The sequence below is a fragment of the Stegodyphus dumicola genome, chromosome 3, assembly GCF_044657685.1.
Source record: "Stegodyphus dumicola isolate Sdum_Otavi_A_Nest chromosome 3, ASM4465768v1".
NCBI classification, from domain to species: domain Eukaryota; kingdom Metazoa; phylum Arthropoda; class Arachnida; order Araneae; family Eresidae; genus Stegodyphus; species Stegodyphus dumicola.
In genome coordinates, this window is record NC_140770.1 from 94,808,048 (window position 1) to 94,821,715 (window position 13,668).

Below are 13,668 nucleotides of genomic sequence, written 5' to 3' on the forward strand. Positions count from 1 at the left end.
TGAAGGCCTTTACCCAATAGTGTTCAAACCAAAACTTTGATAAGCTAAAAGTAATGCGGCCAAAGTATGTTTATCTGTTGAGAAAAAAAGTAACTTCTTCGTTCTTAATCTAGCATCAGTAACATAAAATTTGCTGCTCTTACGCCTGTCTTCGTTAAATCAAGGTGTAGTCCGATTCTCCCTCTTCTTTCCCCAACTAAAATGCTAAATATGTGAAATGCATACTTGAAATTAATCAAATAACGCCACTCTTGTGCCAGCTTTATTCATATACTTACTTCAATAATGCAGTGTCTCCTCCCCCCCCCAAAAAAAAACTATATCAATCGGCCATGATTGCATTTTCTTTGTATAAAAGCATCTGGAACTTTTTATCGCATATATTATAATGTAATATAAATTCAAACAGTCTATAATATGCTTAATAAGTTTGTACGGTATTTTAGTGTTAGCTAACCAATTAATTTTAAACTTCTGCTTTCCGTAATCCTCATCAGGATGCAAATTAAGTTGAATTGTATTTAAGTCGTGGGTTTAGAAAGCTTTTAGAGAGAGAGAGAGAGCTTTTGGCAGCGACGTTCGCAGTTTATTTTTTCCGCCTCCCATCTCTGCCGTATATATTCGGGCTTTCGCCATTTTGCTAGCCGACTTTATTACGCGCCATAAAAGTTTTCAGCCAGCTTAAGTAGGCTTTTTTTTATTTATTGCAAATTTGTACGATTCCATTAATTTGAAATTTCAACTTCATTGTTTTAAATACTCGTAAGTTGTGCTTTCTGCTCCTTTCAACACTTAATAAAATGGTTATTAAAATTTTCTTAACACTTCAGATGCAGCAATAGTTCTCTTGTCAGTCTTTTAGGGTCTAAAGAATTTTGAGTTAACATGGCATAATTAAGACATTATAAAGTTTGTTCACATTTCACATTTGGCATGGACACAGACATATAACCGGTTACCTTGCGAAGTTAAAATAACTGAAATTTAATATTATAATATTAAAATATATTTAATATTTTCTCTGTTAACACCGCTGTTGTCGAATTTTTCAATGTAGTACAAACTGAGATTTTGCTTGTCTGTAAAGATTTCGCTACATGAATCGCAAAAAGAAGGAATGCGAAGTAGAAATAATCTTAAGTTGAAAAGCAGACGGTAATTAATAAAAGCTTTGATGGTGATTGTAAATAATCGATTTTAAAAAACATATTTTATAGACATATGGCAGATACGATAAATGAAACATCTAAGGATTTCTTGCGAGTGAAAATTGAACAAAATTTTCACAAATATATACTCAGCATAAATGTTATTCAAGGGTTAACTGCTTATGATATCAAATTAAAACTCTTTTAAGAACAGAAAAATGTTCTTTTAATTACGTTAAAAATATTATTCATGCTTGTTATATAATTGATGTGAGAAAGAAAAGATGTGCTTCTTTTAAAGGCTATCGTACTTAATGCCATTCACTTTACGTGACAGTCAAAATTTATGTCGTGAAATTAGCTTAGACATGCTACATTCTTATATGCCTCACTCTATAAGTAACATTCCAATTAAATATTTTTACATCTTTTTATTATTAGGTCATTACGTTAGCCAAACGTATGTTTCTTCAATTATTATTTAAATTAAGTTTTGCCTAAATTAATTTTTTTTTTATTTTTTGATTAATTCTCGATTCTTTTATTTTTATTTTTAATATTTTTGCACTAAAAACTGTTATAAATCCTACACGATAAAGTATAAAAACATTAGTTACAAATTAATGTACTAACCAATAGTTAAACATAAATCTCTTCTTAGCACGAATCCAACGAGATTAGGTACATCCCTTGAGACAATAACTGGAAATCCATTATGCGTTGTTGTTTCCAAAATCTGCTCTAAAAGATAAACATAGATATGATTCTCAGTTAATAAAAGTGTAATTAAAATTCTGTCTGCATTAAGAGGTTGGAAATGGATTTCTAGTAAGGCAGGCGTTTAAAAATAATAATAATAGAAAACGAAAGAACGTTTAAAAATATACAGAATAGAGACGTACAATTTGTCAATGCAAAAATAAAAAATAAATCATACAACATGATTTACAATTAGACACCAGCTTAATTCCTTAAAAGTGAAATAAGTTTAGATACTTACGTATTAAGCAACCTTTGGCGCAATTAGGCGATTTTTTACAGGTAAGAAGGTGAGTTACTTAGCGGGTGCAAATTGGTGGTTTTAACGCCTTTTTTTAAGAAAAGCTGTCAAACTATCGATATTTATCACACAATGATTCTAACAAATGTTCGTACACTTAAGAATTTGTAGAAAAAGCGCGTGTAGCCCGAAACGCAATTAGAATATAAAGCCCATATTTTTCATATCATCTCCATGCGACTTGGAATAAAACTAAATTTTTTTTAATGCTGACTTTATTCAAAGTATTTTACAATTGAAATTTATTGAAATATGTAAGGAAGCATAGATACAATTCAATTACCTAAGGAAGCATATATAAAACAATTCTACAATTGAAATATGTAAAGAAGCATAGATAAAACACACCACAAAAGTGATCTACAAAGAAGCATTTTCGTAAAATTTCATAAGTTATCGTCCGCCACTCTTTTTTTATTTTTGCATTTAATGACGTTTCAAAATTCGCTTGACTTTGTTCTTTGCTTACTTACTTCGTCATGTTTTATTTAACATTTAAAAATGGGTCGTAGTTGTAAGGAAACAATAAATTTCATTCGAAGATTGATCGTTTTTTATAAGGATGGAAAATCGATCCGGCATATCGCTAAATTAGTAAATTTAACCCAGTCTACGGTGCACTATGTGATAAAACGCTTTTAGAAGGAAACCTGATCGAAAAAATAAAGTAACAAGAGGTCTTCCGGCAAAGTAATTCCACATGATCAGAGATTTATACACTCATGTCCATAAATTAAGGATAATGCAAAATCAGGCAAAGGAAGAGTTAGAAGCAAAACAACTTTGACTTACTTGTAAAACTTATTTATTAAACAAAAGGTAAAGAGCAAAAAAAAGATGCTATATGTTTGATATTATTAAATAAATTAGCGATTTTTTCTCCCTGGAGCAAATTAAAAAAAAAAAAAAAAAGAAAAAAAAAAACCCTATTTACAAAAAACCAACATTACATGGTTATTATGATTGCTAATACATTGTATGTCTCCCAGACGATGCAATACAGTCCGTACAACGCCTAGGCATGCTGAGTATCAAATTATCGATTTGATCTTGAGGGATATTACACCACTCAAAACGCAATGCTCTCCGAAGTTCCGGTAGACATGTAGGAGGAGGTTGACGGGCTGCAACTCGTCGGCCAAGCATGTCCTACACGTGCTCTACTGGATTCAAGTCCGGCGAGAATGCTGGCTAGTCCATACGGATGATATCCTCCGATTGAAGGCATTCGCTTACGATGTTTGCACGGTGAGGACGGGCGTTGTCATCCATATTCACAAATTGTGCGCCCATGGCGCCCCGAAACAAACGTACCCGTTGTTCCAGAACGACGTCCCGATAGATTTGGCTTGTCATGGTTCCAATTTGAATATGCATGTCAGTTCTGGAACGCAGAATAATTCCACCCCAAACAAGCACTCCTGCATCACCGTAACGGTGTCGTTCAATGAGGTTTTTTTGGTGGTAATGGGTACCTGGAGCTCTCTATATGAAAGTCCGGCGAGAATCAGACTGCAAGCTAAACCTGGACTCGTCGGAAAACATCACACAAGCCCACTGGTGCGGTGTCCACAATGCATGCTCTCTACTCCAGGCTAACTGCTGGCGACAGTGAGTTGCAGTAAGTGGAACGCATCTGACAGGTCTACGAGCATATAGACCAATCTGCCCTAAGCGTCTGTACACGGTCTGCCTTGAAATTGTCGTACCAGTGGCTGAAGAGAGCTGACGAGACAGGTCTGAGGCTGTGCTCCGCCTGTTTCTTTTGGCAGTAACTGCCAAATACCAGTCCTCATTCGGCGTTGTAACTCTGGGGCGACTTGTCCTGTAACGTCTACTCACATTACCATCATCTTGGAATCGTTGCCAAAGCCTGGAGATGACACTCTGGCAATTCCAAGTTCGTCTGATACTTTCAGTTGGGTACGCCCACATTCCAGACGGCCAATAATTCTACCACGTAAATATCATCCAAATGCGCCCTTTGTGTCATAACTATTCGGTTATTGCACTGAAATGCTTATAAAGCGCCTGCGAACAATTTTACTTCTTTGCCTGTAGTCCTTATATATCACTCTCTTACACTCTCGTCATTGTGACGTACCATCGGTGTCATCTGGTTACTTCCTGAAATTTGCATATGATTCTTGAAGATGTGTGTAGTGATTTTACAGTTGATATATTTATTTTAGAATTTGATTTCCGCGTGACTCCGAATTATTCTTAATTTATGGACATGAGTGTAGTTAGAAAAGTTATGAAAAATCCACGTTTGATTGCTGTAAAGATTTCTAAAGAATTTACTGAAAAATTTTCTTCTTCAAGTTCACCTGAAACTGTTCGACAAGTACTCAGATCAGCTGGATTACGTAAGCGTTCTTTCAGCAAATTATGAGAGTTTTCCAAGTTTTCAGAATAAACTTTCTAAGTGGGATTGAACTTGAGAATAAATAATGACCTAATTATTCTCTATCCGCATGACTATGTCGCTAACTCTGTTTATATTTTAAATTCTTAAATCTATACATTTTTCAACTAAAGTTTTAACTAAAAAGAAACATTATGCATTCGACTGTAACAGTATCTGTTTCGTGATACCGAAGAAATAAATCATCAGTCGTCTTCATAACATAATAACTTTTATATTTTCCAAAAACAAGTTTCAAGAATACTTGCGTCTGCCTGTCTACACCACTGACTAACACACAGATACGATTACAGTCAGATACAAAAAGTTTACTTTTAGTTAAATTTCCAATTAGAAAGTAACTAAGAGTCCAGTTGCGGTTAAACTTCCACAAACTCATTTAGAATGTAATGACTGCTATTTATGGCGACTTTTGAATATTCAATTTTATCCTTTTCGATGCTTTATTTTACACATAAAACATAGATCTATGCGTGTTCATACATAGAAGTACTTGATTAACACAATAGCCAAACATACATATATAAATATGTAAAACATAAAAATGAAACCCTTACCTATTTCTTCTAAGGTCATGCCCTTTTGTGTAAGACAATATAACCCATTCTGTGGCCTAAAAATTTAACTGAAGTGAATAAATAATTTTACAGAATATAAGTTAAATTGTGATATAAACTTTTAAAATCTTTTTTGCATACCCTGTATCTGGTACAAAAGAAACTAGCGAAATGAATGAAATTAAAATCGCGTAATCTTCTTTCCAAACAGACCGAAATTTATGTACAAACTTACAATTTACCGAGATTTTTTTTAAAATTTCCAATGCAGATTTTAAAAATTTGTACCACTAACTAAGGGGAAATATAAAAATTAGTTAGCTATGAGTTCTTTAAATATGTAGAGGGAAATTTTCTCGAGTTTTAATTGTTTTACCAAAATTTCATGTTCCTAAACTAAGAGTGCAAAACTTTTAACTTTTGCGCAAATATTCGCATAGATATGCGATCTGCCATTAAAATATTGTTTTATAGCCTTCAAAACTAGTAATTAGAAAATTTTAATCTATTTTTCAATTTTAAATATAATTTTGATTGCATCACTTCCAATCATAATTTCGAAACCCGTGTATAAGACGATAAATATAGTAAGAAAATTTATTTCTGCAAAATATGGTAGTCTGTATGAATGGAAAGACTTTATGTAGGACTTTGGCATCCTCACTGACTTGCATTTTTGTTTTATATATGTAAGGAAATTCTAAAATGCTTTCAGGTAGCTAACGCATTCTATCGAGAATTAAATTAGAACCGCAGTTTAGTGAGTAGTTTTATCCACTCGGCCACTAGAAATGGCTGTTTTTTAATAGCCGCCATTCAATGGGATAGTGGATAGTCCTAATGTCTAAAGGTATAGTAGTTACTGACTCTGACTTCCATGCCGAAGGGGCCGGGTTCGAATATCGGAGAAATGGTCAGGGTTCGAATCCCGGAGAAGGAATGGATATTTTATATGTATAATGTCTTTGAAGCATGGGGCACTCCAAATATATGCCGATAATGATGATAGGGGGATAAAAATGTAATAAATAATGTCTTTGTGAAGTAGATTATAGTTTTGAAATTGGCCAAGAAGATAGAGAAAAGCAGACAAATATATTTACCTCAAATTCCGTACAAGATCATATGCAGTTGTAGGATACTTAACACACTTCTTATTGTCTAAGAAGGGATATTTGCTAAGCTGTATGTGGGCATCATATCTGGTTACTTGGTTAAGGATAGTAACGGATTTACTGTCGAATAATTTTCCCATAATGTTTTTATTACGCATATCAATATTACGAAAATACAACATACAGTAGAACAATGGTATGCAAACTACGGGTCGCGAAAATTTATATTGGGGCCCCAAAGTGAACAAAAATACTAAAAAATCTGCATTTATCAACACTAGTGAAATAAATTAAGAGAATTTGCATATTTTATGGAATTGCACGAAAAGAACTGAACTGAAAGAAAACCACTGCTTCTAGATAAAAATGCAAATCTTGTTCGGCAAATACGTAAGCGTACACGCGTGTGTAGGGAAAACCAGCAAAAAAACAGGCTTTATAAGCGCGTGGAGGATAACACGAATTGCGTTCGCTAGCACACCTCGGCGAATTTCTTGGTGTTATCTTGCAGCAATCAGTTAAATTCACATCGGAACAGTAAAAATGACTAACCACCAACGTTTAGATGATGGAATGAGGTTGCGAATTGTTGGGAGGCTAGAGGCAGGCCAATCGCAAGTCCAGATATGCAGAGAGTTTAACTTAACGCCCAGCGTCGTGTGTAACCTATGGAAACAGCTCCAGGATACTGGATCCATCTAGAGAAAGCCTGTACAAGGTCGTCCAAGAGCCGCGACGACCAGAGAAGATCGCTATTTGTCTATTTTAGCTCCCTCGGGTTCTCTCTCTCTATTTCTCAGCTCCCTCGGGACCTGTATGCAGCCACAGGAGCCCATGTAACGAGGGTGACTGTTCCAAAAGACTGAATGAGAGAAGGTTGTTTACCAGATGACCGGCTGTTTGCGTCCCGCTCACGTCTACGGACAGGAGAGTCCGATTAGCATGGTGCAGGCAGCATAGAGATTGGAGTACGGCGCAATGGGCGACCGTTATGTTCACCGATGAGTCCCGTTTTTTTAGCTTAAACATCGATTCTCGTCGTACTTTCATATGGAGAAAGCCAGGGACCCGCCACCTACCCTCCAATGTCCGCAAAATCAACAATTATGGCGGTGGCGGTGTAATGGTCTGGGCAGGCGTCATGTTGGATCTCCACGTCTTTGACAGAGGCTCTGTGACTGGTGTCAGGTATAGGGATGAGGTCTTGGAGCCCTATGTTCGCCTTTTCCAGGGTGTAGTGGACCTCGAATTTATCTTACAAAACAATAACGCGAAGCCACATAGAGCTCTTCTGGTAGACGAATTTCTCGAGAGTGAGGTATTCGCCGGATGGATTGGCCAGCCAGGTCTCCAGACCTCAACCCTATACAGCATGTCTGGGACGCTCTGGGAGGGCAACTGCAAGTCGCAACCCCCTCCGAGAACCATTTAGGAACTGAAAACAGCGTTGCTGAATGAGTGGGACCCATTGCCACAGGCACTGACAAACTGCCTAATTTCCAGTGTATGACATCCCGCTGCGAGGTCTGTATGGTTGTAAGAGGGGACCATACCCCTATTAACCCATTTCTTTTGTGTCTTCTGCAATCGCTGTTTCATACCTTCAGACTCTCATGAGTGTTACACACGAACATGTGTGTCTATTATAACTGTTGACTATTTATTTTGTTTGTATTATATCAACCTATGTTCACACCAAATTTTATTAAAATCTATCTAGTAGTTCTGGAGATCGTAGATGAAATATGAAAATCATCTTAATTTATTTCGCCAGTGCAGTATATAACTAAATGTTCTGATATGGGTAGCGATATTGTTTTTTGGGTTCGTTTGCATTCTTATGGGATCACACTGCGATAAAGTTTGAATGCCACTGAAATAAATAGGAAATAATGGAAATACATCTTATTTCAGTCTATAAAATCTTTCTTTAAAAAAAATGGTTTCAGAATCGGGAAGGCAATTTAATTTCACTTGTCATTTTCTAACCATCCTAATTATTTTTAAAATTTTAAACGCATTTAAATTCTTTATCCTAATAGCATGCTGTATTCAGAATAAATAATTACCATATCATTTATAAAACGCTATAATCAAAATGAAGAAGTGCCATATATCTGCATTGTCTGACACGTTCACAGAATAACTGAGTTTCAAATCCTGATGATACATCTTGATGATGCATTTGGAATGAATAAGTACCACATATTTTTATAATAGGGTAATATTCAAAATTAAGTAAATGTCATACATCTTTATGATACCATATATTTATAATAAATAAGTTCTATGTATCTTACTGATAAGGCGCTTTTACAGTGACATCTAGATATTCAAAATGAATCGATGTAACATACAGCGGCATAAAAAATTAAAGAAACAGTTATAAAAATTCATGTAACTTGAATGGTTTTGCAGCTAAGAAATAGAACTTGCACAGTGTCTTTATTTAGTCTTGTCTAACGTACCTTAAAAACTGCCTATTTCTGTAACAAATAAATTTTATTAAGAACATAGAAAATGCAGTATCAAATACAGTAGAGAAAAGTTGGTGTTCAATTTTTTGAGAAATACATAAAAAAATTTAATAAGATCTATGGTCACCACTAATAACGATTTTCCATACGGGGAATTAGTTTGTCTAGGAGTTCCTGCGGTACCAATGAGTGATTACGACTAGCTCTTTGAAGGATGAGAGGTAAATACTGCTCTGATACAAATCGACGTCCTAGTGCATCTTGCGCATGTTTTGCTTGTTTGATTTCGGAGAACATGTGACTACTCTGTACCTACAAGATTCCTTAATCTCAAGATAATTTGTCACTATTGCAGCGCGAAGATAACGAGCAGTATTGTCCATTAAGAAGAAGTTATTACCGATTGCATTTTTAACTGCTTGACATAAGGATCAAAATCCTCATCTCTGTTTATTTCAGCATTCAAAATTGTGCTGGTAAATATGTGCAGGCCAGCACAATCTTTCAAAATAATCATTTTCCAAACAAACAGTACATCTGGATAGTCAAGTTCCTATAGTAGCAGCGAATTCTTGTAAAATCTGCATTGAAATCAGTTGCTTATTTCTTCTAGCAATTGTTGCCAAATAACAGTTCTGATAGTCTGTTTTCGTACGTTTCGGACCTTAATCTGGTTGTCTGCATACATCATCTACGTATGTCTTTATACCATTTCAAGGTTCTTAACGTGATGTTTTTGGCTACTTTTAGATCTTTACAGACAAGTATCAGAGTTTGTTCTGCCTTAATTCTAACAAGGACACGCCATTTCTCCATTTCTGCACAAATTTGCATATTTCTGTCCAGTGAATGTGAACGCCATTGGACTTAATTAATATTTTTATTGAATCACTATAAACGGCGTGTCATCCTTGCGCAGGGGCCATGCTAATCTTTTCTGTATCGTTCCAATATAATAATGAGCTACTGACGATAATGAGCTACTGACTAGCTCTTTTCATTATATTTCACTTAATAAAATTAACATAAAGCGCCTATTTGCAGTTACTCCTCTAATTTTTCCCGCCAGTATATTTTGATAATATGAAGTCTGAATGCAGTAAATATCAAGTACCTTCATAAACTGATGTGTTTAAGATGAAATTAAGTTCAATATGGCTTGAAGATCAGATACATTGATGATGATATATTTTATTCGGAACATATAAAAACTATGCAATACTATATGAGACTTTAGTAACTCTTGTAGTATGTATCTTCGTTTTTACTTAATATCTCATATTATAGAAAATCAGTTTTTCGGGAGACGCATAGCGTAGCATAGATATAAGAGGATTATAGCTGTATAAAAGATTTTTGTTCATTGCTTGTGTTTGTTCCTTATTTTCTTGACGCTATGTTTTGCAGGAAATTAGGTAAAATTTTCTATAGAAAGCCGTTTTTACTTAAAAATGACCATTTATATCTGACATCTGTTACAGTAGCCACCATTATATCTAATTCTCAATTATTTCTTTTAAGTTTCAATGAAAATTTAATCATGCAAACTAAGCAAATAACCTTTCCAAACTGAAATTCCTGTTTATCAAAATAAATTGGACCTTTGAAAATATAGATCATAAAAATATAAACCAGAAAATGAAAGAAAATAGTATTGAAATTTGCGATTTAATTTTACAGATTTAAATTTTAATAACGAAAGGAGAAAAAATGTCCAAAATGTTTTCAGCATAGTTAAATATACGACTATATTTAACGCACTTTATTTCACACATGAATTCTTAAAAGTATCAAATTTACGAATTACACATTTTTACAAGCCATTGCACTAGTCCTTAGAAACATTCGTTGGCTTTTTATGTTATATAAAAATCATGGCATTCTCATTTGCTTATTCTTTCCTTTAACAGAGTAAAATTCGAAATATGGACTACATAATCTCTTCTTAGCTTAAAATTTGAGCTGCCAAGCAAAATGCTTCTTTTATGATATACAAATTATATTTAAAGAAAAGATCAAAATGCTTTTATTAGAATCTAGTAAACTAATTTTCTAGTGTAAAGTATATCTTTTCAGTGAATTGCGAAACTAATTTTGAAAAGTGGTAAAATTAAATTTTAAGTTTTTGTGTTCTTTCTCAAAACAAAAAGGAGTTTTTGTAGTACTTATCCAATCAGATTATGATTAAGTGCTAAAATAAAGAAATGATTAAGTGCTAAAATAAAGAAATGATTTGATTTCACCGCGAAGAATATTTATCAAAATATTCACCTTTTCTTCTTCATCTGTATATACTATCTTATTATTAATTTACTCACATCTATTCAATTATTTCATTGCATTAATTAATATTTTTATTGAATCACTATAAACGGCGTGTCATCCTTGCGCAGGGGCCATGCTAATCTTTTCTGTATCGTTCCAATTTTAATGTATGTACCGCCGAAGCAAATACAACTTTAAAAGGCGTATGGTTTTTGAAATTGCTGCCACCAAATATTACCGCCTTGTGTTATTTTTAAAGAAATTAAAAAAATGAAGCATCTGCATGAATGTACGAATGCTTTTCGCAATGTGAAAAAACGACGGCTCCAAGAGCCATCAAATTTTGAATAACGTGGTCTTATACCCGAGCATGTGCACCTGGAAGGCCGAATTTTGAATTTCGAATTTGCTTCATTATCTATTTCATATTTTGTAAAACTTTAATGAATTTTTGATTAAAAAACTCAACCATTTGAAAGTGAACAGTATGGAATAAAATGTCTTTATCTTCAGCGCGCGAGACTGTCTATCGAAAATTCTAAAAATAAGCTGTTTTTAAATAACTGGCGACTTTGCTGTTGAATTGAATTTTATGTGGCACAAATGCGAAAATCATGGCGTTTAACAAATAAAGTTAACACAAAAAACATTAATAATAAAAAGACAAAAACATTTTTGCTAGCCATCTTATTCAGAAAAATGGACACTGATCTAATGAACTAAGAAAAGAGTGAAGAAAATATAAAAATATGTACCAAAATGTTGTTTTATTTATTATTTTACTTTAATGACCTTTGATTTAGAAAAAGATTCAATCTTATAGGATGACAATTTAACAATTGCATGTATCGTCTTTATCAAAATGCTTTCGTTTCAATACAAAGTTATCTTATTTTAGAAATGAAAAACATTTACGGTATTGATATAAACAAAAAAGGTTTCACGAATTTCATAACTACATGAGAAAGGATACATCCCTTCCTTTTCAATGGCATCACCTACCCACTTACTAGCAACAACTGTCGCCATCAGTGGCACTATATAATCAACGCTTCCTGTCAGTTCAAACATTATAACAACTAAGGAAACTGTAACGAAAATTAATATATATCAGTATAAAAAATTAAAAGCAAGCATTCTTGTACGTTCTTGAAAAGAAAAGGATCCCTTTAAGAAATTTTTTTATAGAAACTTATAGAGCTATATAGAAATTTCTATAGAACTTTATAGATAAGCTTTGGCAGAAATACTTCTCTATAAAGTTCTGTAGAAAACTCATAAAGCTTTTACAGAAGAAAATTCAATAGAAATATTGATTGGTAAAATTTATAGAAATTTAATAAAATAAAATCTTGTCAATTTTAATAGGTTTTATAAAAAATTTTTTAGTATTTTCAGTAGGTTTTTTAACGATCCAATTTTGATTTTGTTGTATAGTTTTTCATAAAATTTTGTAGTATTTTCAGTAGGATTTTTTCGCGTAAAATTTAACTGCTTTCATTTAATTAATTGTTGTAACTTGGTGTTACATGTCAACTTAGGAATTAGCTACATCAAATGTACTTTAAGGCTTTAGCTAATTTTTAACTTTTCCTTTTCTTTCCAATCTAATTTTATAAAAATTATATATTATTATGTAAACATATGAAAAACTTTCAAACTGTAAAGTAAGCAAATTTTCAGTGACACACTATATAGGATAAAAGAGTGCAAAATTAAACACTTTTTATTCGTAAGCGTTGAACCATTTTTTAATGAAAATTTTTGGTTTAACGTCTTTTAGCTTCTAAATGTATGTAACATTTTCTGCAATATTTTGTACAGTATTTATTACATATACGCAAAAAATTAAATACCGTTAAAGCATAAAAATCAGTTTAAATTATAAAATTAGTTAAAAGGTTAAATTTATGCCGTTAATTAAAAAATTTAATTGCTGAAATTAAGACACTGATATAACAAACGGTTTCTTAATTTTAATTAAATTATTTTTTAAATCTATCTATTATGTAAATATTTTTTAATCAGCATGATATTGGTATGAATTTTGTATAATGTAACATAAAACAGAGGGATGCTCTGCGGAAAAAATAAGGCTACAGGGGCAGGTTATTTAACATTGAGGTAAATAGTTTTCTAGCTAAATTGGCGAGATATAGCCATAGCAATGGTTTTGGTGACTAATTTTTGTCGCAAAATTTGGTTTAAAATCACAAAAAGTCGCCAAACTTGGCAACAGACTTTAGCTGAAATGCTCTCGAAACGTGCATGTGTGTATAAATGGGGGGGGGGGGAGACGATTTGGGCATAATATAAAATCTGAAAGCTTTCAAAATTTAAAGATTTCATTCTTTTTGTTTTCTAGAATTTCTCCCGAACTGACATAAATAAAATAAGATCAAATGATTGTTCAAATGAAAATCTAATCAAATGAAGATTTTAATGTTGTAATAATAAAAAAGAAAAATAACGAATATTTAACTGACGCTCTACCTGGCAGTGATTGGGTGGTTTTATCTAGGCTAGTTAACTACAGTGAATTTCGAAGTTTTACTCGCATACATTTGTTTAAATATGTTGTAACCATATTAAAAAATTCTGTATGCTATATTTTAATT

General features: G+C 33.1%; 1 protein-coding gene and 2 non-coding genes across 4 annotated transcripts in view; all 3 read right to left on the reverse strand.

The window, feature by feature from the left end:
* The window catches only part of LOC118196160 (H(+)/Cl(-) exchange transporter 5-like), an 81,731-nt gene that overhangs the window by 40,823 nt on the left and 27,240 nt on the right, over positions 1 to 13,668 (reverse strand). For both annotated transcript variants that reach the window (XM_035367577.2, XM_035367578.2), the window contains exons 14-17: positions 12,024 to 12,138; positions 6,297 to 6,395; positions 5,194 to 5,249; positions 1,782 to 1,889 (exon numbers count right to left, since the gene is read on the reverse strand). In XM_035367577.2, the coding sequence (XP_035223468.1) occupies positions 1,782 to 1,889; positions 5,194 to 5,249; positions 6,297 to 6,395; positions 12,024 to 12,138 (378 nt within the window). The remainder of the gene's footprint in view (positions 1 to 1,781; positions 1,890 to 5,193; positions 5,250 to 6,296; positions 6,396 to 12,023; positions 12,139 to 13,668) is intronic.
* LOC118196165 (U6 spliceosomal RNA) lies at positions 9,660 to 9,766 on the reverse strand. The gene has a single exon (XR_004759383.1). It is a non-coding gene; the product is annotated as a U6 spliceosomal RNA (small nuclear RNA).
* LOC118196164 (U6 spliceosomal RNA) lies at positions 11,134 to 11,240 on the reverse strand. The gene has a single exon (XR_004759382.1). It is a non-coding gene; the product is annotated as a U6 spliceosomal RNA (small nuclear RNA).